Here is a 19,133-nt window from a genome sequence, read left to right on the forward strand (position 1 = left end):
ACTGTAAGTGAGGTTTTACTTCATGATCATGGACATGGCCCATGGAATATTGTTGCCTCTAAAGCTTCACCTAGCGACATTAAAAAAAGACATTGCAGTGGGAGTTGCAGAGTTAAATTTTCATTGTGATGCTCTGTAATTTATCTCATCATGCTGGACAGTTTTGTTCTGGATATTAGACAGAACAAAGACAGAATGCTGCAGGGTTGAAGAGTTAAATGTGATGCGTGATACTGCGCGAGGTAAATTTGAGTCAATAATTATACTTCTCTGAGTCATAACACCAAAAGGTAAATCTTGTGCAAATGTTTCCGTCAATTTGATTAGTTCGGATTAGGTTCATTTTCACACAAAAGTCCAATTTTATGCTGAGCTAATTAAAAAAGAAGTAGAAGGACAAGAAGCTCTTTATGCAGAAAAAAGAGATACAAGTGTCACTCTGGGCAGGATTCAAATTAGAAAAGGAAGAGCAAGTTCACTGAAAAACAGTGGGTTATTTATGCTGTAATTGTTACTGTGGTGGTGGGGAAATATTTCCTGCATACACACTGTAGACAGGATGAACTCACTGACCAGGGCAGGTAATGTTGAAGTCACTGTACATCCCCTGGAGAAATAAATCCAATCCCAATAGGTCAGCAGGATACCTCATGAGCAAATAAAGCTTAATTCTGGCTGCAGAGACCAATTAATGACAGTGTTGAGTATAACGTTGTTCATACTGACTGCACATAAAATCAAGTTTCTGTTTTGCATTTACATCTGTTAATCTCAATCTGACTCACAAATCTTGCAGATTAAAGTTTGAATTTTATTTTGTGCTCTCATTAATACCTTCTTTAACCTAAGCCAGGCTCGAGTAAATGTCTGCTGAGCCTTGCCAGACTACAACGAGAGAAGCACAAATTGTGGGCAGGTACTGTCAGGCTAGAGACAACATGCATTGTAAGAAAGATAGAATGTGTCCCACTTTAACCACATTGGAATTTTTTATATACTTTGGGAGAGATGGAAAATGCCTCTTTTCTCTGAGATGCTAGAAACCATCAACAGGCAGTAAAATAACCATGGTGCTGCTGGGCACTTATATTTCATGGATCCTTGTAGAAGAACAACACTCACACAGGTTGGATGCAGGTATTGGACAGATAATTTATCATGTGAGAAGCAAGAAGTCTTTTTTTTAACATAGGAGTGGATATGCCTGTCAACCAATTAAGGTGGGGTTAAAAAGAATCAGTCAGTAGAAAGCCTGGGAGACATTTCATCTCATTAGTATCTCCAGATATTAATCCTGACAAACCGTCTATGGTTCATGAGCAAAAACAGTGCAAGGTGGATTCATTTGAAAGCAACTGGGTTGTTTGAAATCAGCCAAAAGATCTTTATTTGCCAGTTTACTCCAACAGGAACACGTCTCAGCTTTCCTGCACCACCCTGACGGTCAGTGCTTTGCTTAAGAGGGCCTGTTTCAATTGCACAAGTGCAATGACATGGCAAGGTGGTGTGTCTTAGGCACATGGACTGTGTGGGAGTCCTTGTTGTCCTGCTATTTTGGTTCATGTATGTGCAGTGGTGCAACATGCAAAAGGTCTGAATGAAGATGAATATAGATCAGAGGGTGTAGTGATTATTAAATACTCTCCCAGTCAGTTACATCACTGCTTTCATAGCGCTGAAGCAGCTGAACTACTGTATGATCATGACAGCTCAGCCAATGACATCTTCTCTTCAGGAAACGTCTGTATGGTTCAGAGCACCATGACATACATCTTAAGCCAAAGACAGAGGGAGTAGTTTTTATCATCAGTTAGTTACCATAAGAATAGACATTTAAAAAAATAAAGAAACTGATTTGGTGAAGTTGTTTATATGATTATATCCAACTGACACTATTTCAGCAAAAATATCTGGTTTATCTCACCTCATGAATTGTCACAGGATGATGAGCCCGGCTAATTTGATATATTGAGTCATAACCAACCAGTCTGATGTGTGTAGAGGTTTGTGTTGTTATACTGTCGTAGCCTGGTGACATCACAGTGACCAGGCTGTGAATAGCCATACGTAACATCACTGCACTTCTCTAATAATAGTATGTGTACTGATTGGAATGTCAGTCCTGTTGCCTTCATGTACTGCAGGGATTTAATGAACTGAAGAGAAGCTTTTAAAGCAGTTGTAGTCCTAGCAGATAATGTAACAATCACCCGCATTCATTTATAGATCAATGCAGACTTATTTACGGACTTCTCTGCTTTAACATCATTAAATGGTATTTTATATGTCGATTGAGGTTGGAAAGTGTTTAATTGAAATTAATTATTAATATTTCAAGCATTAATTGGTTGTTGCAGCATATCAGCAGCAAGTATTTAGATTGATCCTGTTAATAAAATCACCAAAGCAGCAGCAGATTGACATTGTGCCACAAATAGACGTGGTTCAGGGCAGCATCTAAGAACACATTTCTACCAATGAACCTCCCACCTGTCTGCACCTCTCCTTCCACCTGTGCACCATGTATTCTGCGCTAGTCACCAAAATACCACACAGCAGCACAAAGGGAGTTTCAAGGTCAGGAAAATACCAAACAAGTGCTGCTTGTGATGGTCAACAATAGGGCTCTGTGTGTAGAAAATGTGTCACACACCTCACAGAAAGAAGTAGATACATTAGAAATGTGTTACACCTGACATCAATATGTCATTATTCAGGTGACAGCAGCTGTACCTGCAGTGTTCATTGGGTACGCAACCACTGCATGCGTATGGCACAAAATAATCTAACTAGATTTGTAGTGCATTTTTCTTTTTCATCTCAGCCACTATTGGAGAAGTGTCATAAATAACTGTAAAAACTAGACATGACCCCACCAAGGAAATGTCAACCAAGTGCACAGTGCTGAAAGCAAACACACAAACAAATGAATTGTCTGCTGTGGGTCACATCTCTTCTATTGATTTATCTGGCCTCTGACCACCTTTTACAGATTTACTGACTCACGATTGTGTTTTATAGACAAGCTGATTTTCCTGATATTCCAGATTAACCAGATTCCAGATTTGAATACCATTAGCCTGATCATTTTCAGTGACTTTTCTATGTTGTCATCCTAGCTCTGCTGTGTTAGCATCCAGGGCTAAAGATAAAGATAGTCAGTTGAGTGGACCAGATACGTGTAGCTAACATCCACCTTATTAGTCCTACAGGGTTAGGGTTAGGGTTAGGGTTAGGGTTAGGGTTAGGATTGTTCCTGCTGATTACCTCCTGTAGGACTAATTCTACATGTCAGCACTGCAGTAGGCTCCCTCACATGTGAGTTTCTCTGGGGCCTGGACCACCACCTCACAAGGACAGTGGGAAGGCAGACGGTCAATGTCTATCACTCTTGTAGACGTCTCTCAGCTCTCCACTAGGTTCCATGCACTGGGATGGTTAGATACATCCTAGCCCACCCAGCCTGTACCTCTTGCTTGTTTTCCTGATCCCTTAGCTGGCCCTCTAATGCTCAGCCCCACTGCTGCTAACCCTGCCCCAGTGGCTGCTGATCCTGTGTCTGCTGCTCCAGCTACATCCAGACTTAACAAAACCAGATCCAAGCATCCTCAGTCCAGCAGATCCAACAGATTCCGCAACCCACCTGGTTCATCTCAGCCAGATTCTGGTCAAATTCAAACTGTTGGACTTGACTATGGCCGTTGACTATTTCAACCTCTTCTGTCAGAAAATGAAGATGAAGAAAATGAACTCCATTTTAACTGCACTGGTGCACACTCTCTCTCTGAAAACATGGACTTTGTCATCCTACTCACCTGTCATACTTGACTGAGAAAGTCTATGAGTCAGTTGAGTCAATTTAAATCAGTTACCTTGTATGGTGAATACAGTCTGTCATGGTGACTACAACAGGCCTGGACTACTACACATATACTACCCAAACTCTGCCAGTCGGCCCGTTTGTTTTCAGTCTCATTTCATCCTAGTTAACATTTGCAACAAGTATCATGTGAGATCCGATAACCATCAGTTAAATTGTACTACTGATGGTATAACTGCAATGTAATCTGATCTCCATCTCATTAAATATTCAATTTCCTGCACTATGAAACCCTGGATGAGAAAAATGGATATGACACTTCTCAATGTTTGATCACTAAGCAGTAAGACTTCTCATTAAAAAACTAATATCTGAGCATAACTCTATATCTGCTAACACCCTAAAACTGTGGAAATCCATATCCCTGTTGGTGATTTTTGCTCCTTTCATTATCATGCTATACTGTTAAACCCCCTCTGCTTGCTAAGACATTATATAGACCCTACTTGATGTATCCTCTGTAACTGACTTGCAATCTCAGACCACTACTGTATTTTATCATCTGCATTGTCATTATCATCTAGTTACTGAGCGGGTTGATAGGAAACATTATCTTTTATCACCTTAGAAATATCACTTAAGTGCAACTGTTTTTCTCCCAGGCAGATACTGAGAGACTTGCATATTAAGTTGTATCACTAGCAGGCTTCATTACTGCAATGCTCTCCTTCCTAGTCTGCCTAAGAAAGCTATAAATAGGCTACAGACTATTCAGACTGCAGCAGCATGTGTACTGTCCAAGACCAGAAAGAGAGCACACATCTCACCTGTCCTAAAGTCTCTTCATTGGTCGCCTGTCAGTTTTAGAATAGATTTCACGATCCTTTTATTGGTGTTTAATTCACTCAATGGACTAGCACCTGAATACTTGTCAGACATGCTTTTAATATATGCTCCCTCTAGATCACTCATGTCCTCTGGCACTGGCCTTTCAGTTGTTCCCTGTGTGAGGACAAAGAACTACAGGGAGATGGCCTTTAGTGTCTATGGTCCTTGCCTCTGGAACAGCCTTCCAGAGGAGCTAAGGGCATATCATACAAAACATACCTTTTTTTTCAGCATCCAATGAATCCATTTTATTTGAAGCTACCTTTGTACTGTACTACACTGATTCCTTTTCTACCATGTCTCTAATTTTATCATTTCCTTATGTTAATTCCACTGTATCGTTGTATTTTCATTGTATTGTTGCAATGTTGCATTAAAGGCTGTATATAAATAAAGTCTGGTTTAAAGATTTCCAACAGAAAGCCTGTGGGCATAGAGGTTAAACATATATGTCAGCCTTTATTGCTTTGATTTTGACCCTTCTTTTGTACCTTTTGTGTTTTTATTGAAATGTACATGTTCATCATGTCTGGATTGTGTACATCTCAATGTACTGGCAGTAATTATTCAAGTGCCATTATATAACTCACTGTTGCTGAAAGGTCAGTCTGTAGAACAAAGTCTTCCATGCACTGATGCCACTTCCAGGATGTCAAGAAATATCAAAATCTAACAGGCCGATGGCCATAAACTTCACATAACATGCTTGCAGAGGATAAATTGCTTCCATTTTGGGACAGTCAACAACCAAACGTGTCACTACTTCACAGATATTTAAAAGGGAGTTTACCATCAAATACGTTCTTCTTCTGTCCTTACACTGTTTAGTAAAATGACCATTCTAATTCATTAAATATATCTTCAAAACGCATTAGTCTCCACCAACCTCCAGGGTGAAAGACAGCACCACGTCAGATTTGGACAGGGTGTTCTCATCCTCCTGGCCCATGTCCATGATGGAGGTGTTGTGGCCTCGTTTCAGCTTCTGCAGTTTGAACTCTCCTCCTTTGGACACCGGCATGCTTTCCAGGTTAGCCATCAGCAGGTTGACAGAAGATCGCAGCTCCTCGATGAACATGGCCTCCATCTCTCTGGAGGAAAACCTGGGGAACCTTCCACCCAGCTGCTACAAACAAGAACAACAATACTGATTACTGAGCATGATGAAAAATGTACCAGCCATAGATTTACATAGCGTCGCTCTCAGGATGAAACGTCATATATCTATATTAGGCATTCTATTGGTCCCCCTTATGTCTATCTGTGGGTTTTACAAATATTTAACTTATAAAAAGTATCACCAAATTACCAAAGAGAAAGGAAAGGGGCATGGAGAGAGAGAATAAGAACATAAGACAGATTTGAACCCATGTGCTTGACAGCCATCTGAAGAATGTTTGTGCTTCTTCTAAATAGTTGAGCTATCCATGTGAGGCATGGAGAGGAGAAGACAGGAATGAGCAAACAAGAATGAGCTCCAGCCGTGATAAATTATCTCGTTATCAAGAAATTGGCCATTTATTTTCCCGAGACGACAGCCTAAATTAACTTGTGATCGAGTTAACAGCATTAAAAGAAGAAATGGGGAGCATAGCTGTTCCCAGCTTTCATACAAATCAATATTCCCTCAAGTATTATTTAACTGTATATAATCAAAGTTAGATATTTTCGGCAACTGCAACTGAGGTGAATATCAGACTGTAAAATATACAAAGCAGCTAATGGAAACAGAAAAGATTTATCACATCATGGCCCATTTCAATATATCAATCCATCCATCCATCCATCATCCATCAAAGCATTTTAGCCCTCTACCTGCCCATCCATCTATCCATCCATTTGTACCTTTATTTACCGTTACATACTGTTCATATTCCGATTCATAATTAGTTTCTACACTAATTCACATTCATAAATTCCCCATCAGTCATTAATAAATGTTTGATTAATCTTATGGGAAAAAAAGATATTCAGAAACACTATTGTATGGTCCAGGATAACATTTAGGGGATATGATGAATACAACAAAATGTTTTAATGCTGATATTTAATTTTTTTTAATAAAAACAGGTCAAACTTGTACATAGCGTCATGTATCAGCTGCACAAAATGTTTTTAGAGGTCTCAAATGTAAAAAATGAACAGTATGTAATGTTAATTCCTCCATTTGTACATCCATCTATCCATCCATCAAAACATTTCTCCATCCATTCATTCTACCTTATTTCCATCCATCCTCTTATACATCCATCCATCCCATCATCTCTCCATGAATCCATCCTCTGTCTCTTACCCGGGTGATCTGGTCGGCCATTTGCAGTCGTCCATCGAGCTCTCTTCTGATCTGGGCTGCCTGTTCATCAGGGTTGTCCAGCTGAGGAAAGACACACAAACACACACACACACACACACATACACATATACTGGTTTTAAACTAAATGAAATAAAGATGTAAAGTTGCAGTACTGAACAGTTGTTTCTCCTAAGAATTATAAGAATGACCATAAGAATGATATCATGATAGTGCTATAATACCAGAACTTCTGATCTTTGCTTCTTGCCACATACTGCTACCTCCTGATTCCCTCCATTATGACTCTGATTAAAACTTAACCTATGGTACAGACTGATGCCAACTTCATCATCTATCATTTAGGTGCTGCTGTGACTGCTCCCATTGCTCATTTCATTTGCTCGCTGCAGAAAGAGATTTCACATGCAATATACAGTACAGTATGTTGTCATTAAACTGTATGTTATCTAAAATAAAAAGGCACATGCTGGACAGCTGCTCATTCAGAGTGCTGACACTGTTTTTGTTCCAGTTCTTAATACAATAATTTTGCTTTGGCTAAATGTGTTTTGAAGGAAATGTAATGCTGAATAGGTCACATTTTTTGCTTTACTTAGTGGCAAAGCATTCATAAACATTTACTGCCAACATCTGGAAACTCTGAAATTGAAAGGTATCAACAAAGATTGTACTGTTTCCATACACTATCCACTCAGAAGCATGATTCATGTATTTGTGATTGTTTCCTAAAGTTAGGGTATGGCTAAATGTTGGCCATGGTTAAATATTGAAAAAATTCAAGCTCCAGTGTCTCCTTATTATTGAATGTCCATGTGATAGCCACAGTCCCACATGGCAATATTCACCCAGTTCAAGCTCCACCCCAGTTTGCTTATCTACACATTTCATTTCATTTTTTTCTTTTCATTCTTCAACCACACCAAACAATTACCATTAAACAAGTGATCGTACACAGTCAGTTTGATTTAGTTTATTTGCCTTGGTCCTTACACTGTTTAAGTGAAGTAAACACCTTTTAACAATGTAGGGTTATGCAGAAAGCTGCTTCAGCTCTTGGAATAAAGTCAATCATAGGACAGGAAATCAAATGTACTCTCCTATACTACATTGGACTATACTGAGTTTCCTCAAAACACTGTCAGTGTTATGGGCTGCTACCTTTCCCCTGCTTCCTATGTAAGCTGGTTGGATGGTTGTTCCAAGGAATGCCTCATGTCTTCATGGGGGGGCAGATGGTAGAGGAAGCGTGGGCAGACAGGGCCGTTTGGAGAAGGGAGATAAAACAGCCTGCTACAGTGGGAAGCCAGGAACCGTTCTAACTGAGACGACCCGCCATAAGCAGTATTCCAAAAGACAAACTCTGATTACCTCCTGTAACCTGGACAAAAAATAGTTAACATATTCTGTTTGTCTCCTGCAATTTAGTTTTACCAAAATTATTATTACGAGTATAATTCTAATTAAAGTTATATCACTAAATTGTAGATTCATACCAAACTTTGTTTTCTTTCCATGAGACACTGCTATTTTTTTTTTTTTATTAACAATGGGTCAAATAACATATTAGTTAGTGACTAGCTGGTTAACATAATGGAGCATTTAACAGCTGAAGAGTCAGATATTTTTCTCAGTTGATGGAGTTAATGTTGGACTGACATTAATCAGGTGACCAGAAGCTCCAAATGAATGCTTAAGTTGCTCCATGCCTGCTGGATGTCTAAATAAGCAATGGTTAAAAAATCATTTAGTACATATGACTCTAAAACAAGTTGCCATATAATAACTGGTCTGAGAGCGTTTTGAAAAAGCATATTGGATTATTTTTAGCAGAGGTCTGTAATCTTGCTGACCTACATTAAGGTGACCTGTAATAAACACAAGTGGTAACATTATGTTAAAGCTTTCCACTTGCTCCTGATCAAAAAAGGACAGAATTTTTTTTTTAAATCAACAAATATAATCAGTTTATTTGTGTAGTGGTTTTTATCATGGACCTGATTTTATTGTTTCTTTTACAGTAACTTCACATCACTACAAATGTACTGCTCCCTGATACATTTAATTCAAGATGTGACATTGCTGTTGAGAGCACATCTGTACTTTCAACTGTGTTTCAGTTGAAAGAGCAGAAAGATTGAGTTTGCAAAAAAACCAAAAAAACACGCACGCAAAAAAAAAGAACATGCACAAACTGGAAACTTCTATAAACAGTAGTCAACTAATAGATGACATGTTGAAACTGGTATTTATAATGGAACATTTGGAACAATAACTAGAACTTATGAACAGACATGGATAGGTAGGCTTGTCATAGATTGTAAAATGGTGGTGGACGTTGGCCCAAAGTCACCACCTCTCCAGTCAGTCCTGTTTGTGTGTTTGTTCCAGTCTGATGGGATATGTGACTACAGGGCAGGCAGCAGAGATGCAGCACTGAGGTGCAATCACTGAGACCCAGCTCATATCCAGAGCCAGCCCTGAAGACCTTAACACAGGTCACAGTCATGTGTGTCGTGTGTGTGTGTGTGTGTGTGTGTGTGTGTGTGTGTGTGTGTGTGTGTGTGTGTGTGTGTGTGTGTGTGTGTGTGTGTGTGTGTGTGTGTGTGTGTGTGTGTGTGTGTGTGTGTGTGTGTGTGTGTGTGTGTGTGTGTGTGTGTGTTTCCCTCCACGATTTCTCTGTGTTTTACCACATTTATGTTTCCGTCTACCTTCAGCCTCCCAAGTCATCCTGCAGGGAAGCCTCCTCACAGCATGGTGCTGACACCACCAGGCTTCATGCTTTGGACTGTGTTTCTGCTGATATGCAGTCATCATTCCAGTGTTTTGGTATAGTCAAAAAGAAAGAGAACCGAGAATCTCCTGCCACTTCGTTTCAGTCTCCCAAATGCTTTCTGGCAAATACTAGCTAAGATATCATGGGACTTTCTAAAGCACATGGCTATAACTTGCTTTATGCCCATGGCAGCCATGGAACTCTGTATGTTCATTATGGTCTGTTCACACAAAGACATGACAGTCAGGAGAAATCCTTTTCTACTTCATATACCTCAGCAGACAGATGGGACTTGTAGAACTTTTTGTCACAGAACACATTAGTTAAACTGTTAAGGAGATCATGGATCAATCTACAACACGCAACTATTGAGTGATACATCTATGTCTTACACTTAAACTGTCTCACTATTATCAGCTCTCAGGGCTTTTGAAGCTTGTTGAGTCAATGCTTGTTACTGAGACAATGCAGTGTTATTTTCCTCTCCTACATTCCTGTTCATACTCTTGCTGTGATTAATACTTTAAATGTTGCACGTCAATCATTAAAAAGCAACAGATGGCAGCTCCGCAATTTTAAATAAAGTCATTATTTTGTGTTATTTAATTAATCATTTAAGTAATTTCTTGTTTATTACATCTGTTCTTTGAACTCTAAATGCAGTCTACTCTGATTTTGTACTGAACATAGGTCATGTAGGTGGTTCAAACGTTTTTATTATTGTAAAACGTCTACTGCATCTCAAAAATGATTAATGGTAAATGAACTGTACTTATATAGCGCTTTTCTAGACTTTTGGCCACTCAAGCACTTTTACATTACATGTCTCATTCACCCATTCACACACATTCATACACTGTTGGCGCAGCCATCAGGATCAATTTGGGGTTAAGTATCTTGCCCAAGGACACATCCACATGTGGACTGGAGGAGCCAGGAATCGAACCACCGATCTTCCAATTGGTGGACAACCCGCTTTACCTCCTGAGCCACAGCTGCCCCTAATGTTTAATGATTAATCGAATGTTCACTGGGCCAACTATCGATTTAGCAAATATACATATAATTATTTTATGACTGACTTTACTGTATTCCTAGAAACATTTGTTGCCTTTGCAATTGTCTTGTATCATTTCTCCAATGAATACTTTTCAGTGAGGAATTTAGTGTTTCAGTTGTCATGTAGTGACAGATAGGTACCAGGTACAGAAGGCTGAAGGGATTGTTCTCTCACCCGTCTGTACTTGCTGCATTAACATCTTGCCAGAACAGCCATCCCTGTTGTTACCACTGACTGAGGAGCACGTTTGAATTACTGCTGTCTCCTAGGCATGCACACACACTCACACACATACTCAAACTGTGATATACACCAGAGAATATACACATCAAAAAGTGTGCAAAGCAACACGGTTTTCACACTCCCATGTTGTTATCCTCTGATATCCAGAGAGAAAGGAGCGCATACACATCACTGGAATCTAGTGTCTCAGATGTAAGGCATACACGGTTTTCTTCCTCTTTCTTTGTTCTCACATTAAAGTTGCGGAGTTGAAAAATACTGAATTTCACTGGCCCTGATCAATGGACTCTGGACTTGTCTCTCCAAAAAAGCTGCAGGCTGTCCTAAAATAACTGCCAGGAAATGATGCAAACATTTCCTGCTCCTTCGCCTGCTTCATTGTTAGTCCCTCACTTTCCTCTGCTGCTAACATCAGTCATGGGTTCTGCAGTATTACCTCCAGTTTGGTCGTGCCCAAGAAACCCAAGAAATGAGTTAATTATTTGAAACTTGATTCTCTACATCTGTTGAACTGTATCCTTGCCTGTTTGTATGCTCAGCTGACATGTGCACTGACTAAAAGTTACAAGCAATACATTGGAATGAATCAATAGAAAGTGAGTGTTAGTGCTAACTAAACACTGTATTCATTTTACCTTTAATTAGTACCAAATGACATTATTACATGTCCAAGAACCTTGCAATGAATTCACAGTTACATATCAATTCCTTTATAGTTCATTATTAAGAAAATATTGGACCAGTAAAATAAAGCGTAATCAAAGTTGGTACAGTAATGTCACCCACTAAAATGTTCCAAATGGCATGAATGGTTGTATACTTTAGGAGTAGGATTGGCATTCCTCCTGATGGTGGTCTCAAGTGAAATCAAGCACCAGTTCAATGGAGCGTGATAAACCCCCGCAAATAAATATCAAGCTCCCTGTTGAGTCTTGATCAGTAGGGAACAATAAAAAGGAGTGCGTAGAAAACCTCCAGAACTGTGTTCCCACGTGTACCTGACAATTATGTTCCCTTGAATTCTAGCGAGTCTGTTTTTCTAAAAAGCTGTTTACACAACTGTAAGTTTTTGTTTATTTAATCTAAGATGTCAGTTTCCATTCATTCAGCTTTATTAGACTAGGGCAGTGGCTCCTAAGTTTAGCCTTTAACAGAAAATTAAACATTATATGAAATTGTAATTCATGTAAATGCTGTCTCTTTTTTAAATGTGTTAAAACATGACAAAAAAGCAGAAATTTTAGCCTGCCCTAAAGGCACACCAGGGTTCCACATTCCTCTTCAGTACGGCCCTCACAGGGAGCTGACATTTTTCAAAAATATGGCAACATTTCTCACCTTAACCTCCTGAGACCCGAGCTTTTGTTTGATATCCATTTTTATTTTTTCCTAGATATTTGGGATTCGTAAGACCTGATAAGTAGAAAAAACTAAGCATTGTTTTTGAAAAAAATAATGTGCTTTTCCCTTACATTTACACTTTACCTTTGAGCGAACGATAATAATGTCCTGATGTCCTCAAACGAGTACTTCCTGATTAGCAGTGTCGTAGCTTGTTGCTATTTCTAAAATTAGTCAAATGCGTATAGCATATCAAACTATAAACATTCTAAAGCATAAATAAACAAGTTTCAACATAAATTTGATAAGGTTCTGTACCTGGTCCACTTTTGTCTGGGGATCAGCTGTTGATTTCTTTCACCAAAATGCCTGGTATCTGGTTTCTACACTTATTAATGTGTAATGTGCTTTTGCTGCCACTAGGTGGCACAACAATGTGTGTGTGAACGAGGACAACAGGTCAAAGTTAAGCAGAATGAAGTATAAGATAAACCAGCAAACCTTAATTATAATGTCCCCATGTCAGGATGCAGGGTTGCAGGGGGATAAACCAGACAGGGAAGTTTACTGTAATACATCCTGAAAGCAGGCAGAGCCACAACAATTCACAGGTTCCACACAACAGACTGCATCTATTCAGAGGCCTTCTGGCTTCAGACAAAGTGCTTGTTGTCAGATCTGAAATCTGTCCAATATCAGAAAGGAGGGAGCTTCACTCATCCATTTCTGTACATTCCCACAACATCTGCCAATCATGACAACGTCACACATTTGCCAGGTGTGTGCAGTGAGAAAGAAGGTTGAACATCTCTCACTTATGTCTCTCTCTTCTTTTCTCCACACAACCACTTTCCATCGCTTTTTGTGTGTACAACACCATGAATGCCTTTAAACACGGGTTCTCTGAAAGCGTGTGCTGTGTTGAGACTACAAAGATTCACACAAAAGATGCAAAATTCATAGAGCAACATGAACAGGCTGGTGTGATGCAGCCAGGAGGAGGTCCAAATAACAAGGAACAACATTCATGATTGATTTGTGGAAGCTAAAGAGAGAATGCTGAGAGGGAAACAGACTCCCCTTTCAATGACAGCAGATTCTTTTGCAACACATTCAAGTGTGGCCATTTGAAAGAGCTACTTATCTGCCTTTAGATGTGGTTGGAAACATGCTGTCCTAAATACTATTATGTTATTCCCAGACCTTTTTTTAGTTTTCCGCAGTGATCCAGAATGAAGAGGGTTTTTTTGCTTGTAATGTGAAAGATAATATTTATTTAAGATAATAAAGATTGTTTTAAATGAATTAGAGCTCAGCCACATTGTTCTGGACATACTAAGTTTTTGCAAAAACATGTATCTCTTCTAATCTCTCTCTATTGCTCTGTTAGCTACTATGACTCACAAATGGTAAAATGTAGTTTTATATGTCTACTCGCACAAAGTCACATTGGACTTTGACATTATGAGCAAATATTTGAAACTATTTTATAGAAAAAGAGAAAAGATGTAATGATTTAAAAATACTGATTTTATGACATATTTGACTACATTAGAGATAAATTAACAAGTCACACAGACACATTATTAAAAGTGGTAACAAGTCATTTTCATTTCATTGGTTCTGAATATTTTCAGTTTTACAAATGGCAACTTTATTGTTGGAAAAGCTGCAGAAATCTGCATGCACAGATTCCGTATGGGCCTGGTTATTACAGTATGTACAGCAAAGCACTTCCTCCATAACAAACGTTAGTATCCTAGTGCTCATTGCAGTACTAAAGTTGATCTCTAAATGATCTCTAAAAGCAAAGGAAACTTTCAAATCATGCCCACTACTGACATGGAAGATCTAGCAGTGTGTGTGTACTTCGGTCGATGGTATGTTTGACGAGCGTGTGAGGACTCTGTGCCTGGAGGTTATGATGGAGACAGGTGGAGTGTTTGGGTCACTGAACTCAACTTGGTTCCTTGACTTAAGAACTCCGGCTCCCAGAGTTTCTGCTTCAGTAAACAGGCAGTCTGAGCCTGTCGTCATGACTACTGCTCTCCAAGCTAGATTGTTAACGGCAATTTTTGATGCAAACACACACTAACATCTAAGATAGATTTTTTTAATAATATGTGCAAAATATTTAGTTAGACATACTCTCAAACTCATAATTTATACCCTAAAATGACTTTGTACCCTCACATTATGACCAATCAGACATGTTCAATAGCCAAAAATCGAATCAGAGCCACGTATTAAAAGCCAAGCATTTTATATAGATTGACCATGACCTTCCCTGTTGATGTTACACAACATTACAGAGCAGCAAGTGTTTTTCCAGCATCCAAAGCTGACCAATAATACGTACTGCAATAACATCGAGTGAAGCATTAAATCTGTACAGAAGTGACGAGGACAAACAGAGTTACTGATTTGTAAGGATGAATTATCAAAACTGCAAAACTGAAACCTGCTTCGCTCCACACACACACACACACACACACACACACACACACACACACACACACACACACACACACACACACACACACACACACACTTCTTGCATTGGTACACTGCTGCTAAATTCACAGATTAAACTGTGTTTACTTTATTTGTGAATTATACATTTATCACAATTTACAACTAGAATTGTTATTGAAGTTTTCAGTGTAACTGTTAATCAGCTACACTGAAAACTTCATCTTTATTTAAGGTCTGAATCATTCAAAGTGCACCCAGTTTCATCCAAGGTGGATTATCAATATGGATACTCATTGTAGGGAATGACTTTTATGATTGAAATGTTGTCTTGTCTTCCTGTATTTGTTATGCCACGTTGTTGTTTTACACAAACTTTAAGGAGTGGAGGTTTGATGTGTATGCTGTTATATATTAAACTGCTCCCAATGGTTGCGCCAACAGTGTATGAATGTGTGTGAATGTTAGTCTCCTCCTGATGAGCAGGTTGGTACCCTGCGTGGTAGCTCCTGTCATCAGTGCATGAATATTTGTGAAAGGGTGAATGTGACATGTAGTGTAAAAGTGCTTTGAGTGGTCAAAAAGCTCTACCTCCTGAACCCCCCCCCCCCCCCCCCCCCCCCCATTTCCAGTGTTCAAAATACACCCTGATCATATTCTGGGATATTAAATAATGAATTCACAATCAGAATATCAATAAAAACACACTCAAATAATGAAAAAATAATAAAAATGCATTCTGCCAGTAGAAATGGTTCCTGTGCCTCTGAGCAGGATATAGCATACAGTATAAATATAGAATGCATGTGTTTATTAAACAGGTAACAGACTGCAGAGAGAAAACAGCTGTTATGTCAGTGATAACTGTGCACCTTTATTAGTACTAGCACACTGCACACATGTGCAGACACAGCCTCCATCAGCTGTTGAAGCAGCAGCTTATCCAGCTGTGATCAGCTGCCACTGTCATCAGAAACAGATGACGCTTCACATGAAAACAACATCTCGTCTCTAAAATCATATTTCATTGATTCCTCTCTCCTCGCTTGGTTTCCTTGCGTCTCTCCATGCATCCACGGTGGGAGCGACAAAGATGCAAGGAAAAGTGAGGGAAACATGGATGCTATTTAAGAGACTTGGGATTCCTTCTGTCTACATGTACCATTCTGTACGCAGTAAGCTCTGCAGACGGGTTACTGGAGGATTTTTTTCTCATCAAACAGAGAGCTAGCCAATAGCCTACTATGAGCAGATTTACCAGCATTTGCTATGTGCTAGTAGCTATGATAGTCCGTACTTTAGCTGAATTATAACATTCCCAAAATGATGATGTTTAGAAGGCATGATGTTCATGTTCATCATGTTGTTTTAGCATGTTATAATGCCAACATTTCCTAGTTAGCACACACATACAAAGCACAGCTGAGATGATGGGCTTGTCATTAATTTTGCAGGCGTTTGGTCCAAAACTACGGAGCCCGTAAAGGATCATGCAATATATTTTTTTATGTTGACAGAATCGAGCGCACGTTTTATCAACTCGTTAGCACGAGTTAATAAAACGTGAGCACATTTACTTAACTTGTGCTAACGTTTTATTAACTCGTGTGCACGTTTAATTAAATTGTGGCCACAATATAGCTATAACGTGCGCACAAAATACTAATTTGTGGCCACGAAATAGGTATAACGTGCAAACGAAATACTGATTAATAATATTAATATCATTCCTGGAGAGCTGGGTAAGCAAATCGAGCGCACCTTCTCTAGAACCTGCAATAGCCTACGTCCGGACCAAATTCTGTTCACAGTTTCAGCTTGAAATGATCTTAAAAAGCCTTTTTCACTGATCATCTCCTTTGAAAGTAGCATCATGTGTGTCAGACTCTCAGCTGAGGGAATACATAGGTTATATGAACGGCAGCGTTTAATGATGCAGTTACAGAAGCGCTCACTGTATGTATCACGTTGCCAAGGGAACCTATCAGCCTATCAGTGATCAGAATCTAGTTTGTATTGATTTGCAGGTTGTTGTTGTTCTGACTGAACTACTGAATGTGTCTGTAGTGTTCTCTGGACATTTGTCCTTCAATAAAATCACAGAAGATTAAAAGTTCACTATATTATTGATCAGTCTGATTAAATGTGCTATAATTCCTTTAAACCATTATGTTAACACTTTGATGATGTTTTACGCTTGGTCCTGATTTGCTGAAGTCCGGTTTACACTGCTATATTACAGCTAATAGAACCCTTATTAGAAAATTGCGCAATCCTTTATTACCACAGATAATATCTGATCAATAAAAATCATTCCACTTTGATTTGCCAAAGACTAAAGTGATTTCATAGGACAGTGTCAGAGCTTGAGCTTAATGTTTAAATCAGCTGCATCAAGTTTAAAGTTTCAGAGCTCTACAATGTGCAGCTGTCACCAGAAAGACAGGAGGCATTGAGAGTGCACCGAGCACCCAGGAATGATATTAATATTATTAATTAGTATCTCGTGGCCACGAATTAGTACTTTGTGCGCACGTTATAGCTATATTGTGGCCACATTTTTTTTTTTTTTTTTTTACCATGATCCTTTACGGGCTCCGTAGAAAACCAAAGTATCAGACGAAATGACAATTTGATGAGATGATGGTGCAAGATGAATAGTTTGTAACAATTCATGCTCTGGTGATCATGAATATGTTAGCAATATTTCACAATAATCCATTCAATAGTTAGATATTTTAAATACAGAACTAAAAGGTTAACCTCATGGTGGCATTAGTCAAACATTTAGAGAATCACCAAAGTCATCAGGAAACATGATCTGAATACCATAAATGTCACATAGGTGTTGAGATATAACACAGCATATGTGAAAACTCTGACCTGCTGGTGGCGCTAGAGAGAAAGATCAGAGGATCAACAAACAGGTTAGGATAGCCAGCTTTGAATACCTGATGTACATTTAATGGCTCTCCATGTTATAGTTAGATATTTCAGTCTGGAACACATGGTGTCATGGTGGCATCTGATTGACTGTTGTTGCAGTATTTCAGTCTGGACCAAAGTGGGAGACTGACAGACCGACAGACCACTGCCAAACCTACAGTCATATTCAAAGCATCTTTTAGCATGGCTAAAAAGGATCTGGCAAGCACATTAGCAAACATGTCTATTTTGCTCATTTACACATCCAGCAGACACAGAGCAACATTAGCATCCATTTGAAGTTGTGTCTCTGCCCCTCTAATGAATGCAAAACAAGAAGTCACTCTCCATTTAGCTCTCGCTTCGTCTCCACCAACTCCTGAGAAAAATATCTGTCGCTGCTAAATGCTCCACTACTTTCACCAGCTGGTTGCTTACTTTATCTGTCTGTGTGGTACTGGGCACGTTGTGGATTTATCTGTTTTCTTTTTAATGCATAGCAGCTGTCTGCTGCTGGAGGGGAGGTTGATGAGAGTAGAGTCTATGTGTGTCCCATCATAATTATCTGTGGGTTCTTCAGGAGTTCCATTCCATGTAATCATTAGATCCATTGTTAATATAAAAATATCGATTCATTCCGCTTTAAGTCTTAGCTGTTGTTTACTGTGTTTTTCTTGAATTGTTTTAGTTTGTGATGAGCAATATTTTACAGAGGAAACATGAATATATTATTTTATTCAGTGTGCTAAAATAACATGCTCTGTTATTATGGATGGATGTGTGTTACAGATTCAAAGAGCTAGCTGTGCACAGTAGACTTTAATCATGGCAGTCATACTACATTGCAGATAAAGCACAGGTGGAACTAATAACATTAATAATGAGTCTTTTGATTGTCCCATTGAGCCGTGACAATGAGTCAACATACACAATACTATACTGTTAGGTATACTTTGAAAAAGGAGTATTGCAGCTACTAATTCCTCAGTGGCTGCTACAGCTTGTTTACTATAACCCATCAGGCACCAACTATTACACTTAGGGTAGAATAGTAATGGGTAATATTACTATACATTCTGGTTTATTTCAGTCTGGTTTTCCATCAATGTGGCCATTGTGGCTCTGTGTGTCTTCTCTCCAGCTCTGTTTTAAAGATTGTGGTGATTCACAAAAACACATCTACTGCACAGAACAGTCATTGGGTGAAGATGTAGGAGGTTCATCAGCTCGCCCCAATGATTGTCTCTCCAGCGCTTTATAACAGAGCTGGAGAAATTTAAAATTAGCATGACACGCA

General features: G+C 39.0%; 1 protein-coding gene across 1 annotated transcript in view; it reads right to left on the bottom strand.

Moving 5' to 3' along the window:
* The window catches only part of cadpsa (Ca2+-dependent activator protein for secretion a), a 191,930-nt gene that overhangs the window by 112,572 nt on the left and 60,225 nt on the right, over nt 1–19,133 (bottom strand). Inside the window, 2 exon segments of the mRNA XM_062416079.1 lie at nt 5,595–5,834; nt 7,002–7,082. Coding sequence (XP_062272063.1) covers nt 5,595–5,834; nt 7,002–7,082 — 321 coding nt within the window.

Source organism: Scomber scombrus, chromosome 3, assembly GCF_963691925.1.
Source record: "Scomber scombrus chromosome 3, fScoSco1.1, whole genome shotgun sequence".
NCBI lineage: Eukaryota > Metazoa > Chordata > Actinopteri > Scombriformes > Scombridae > Scomber > Scomber scombrus.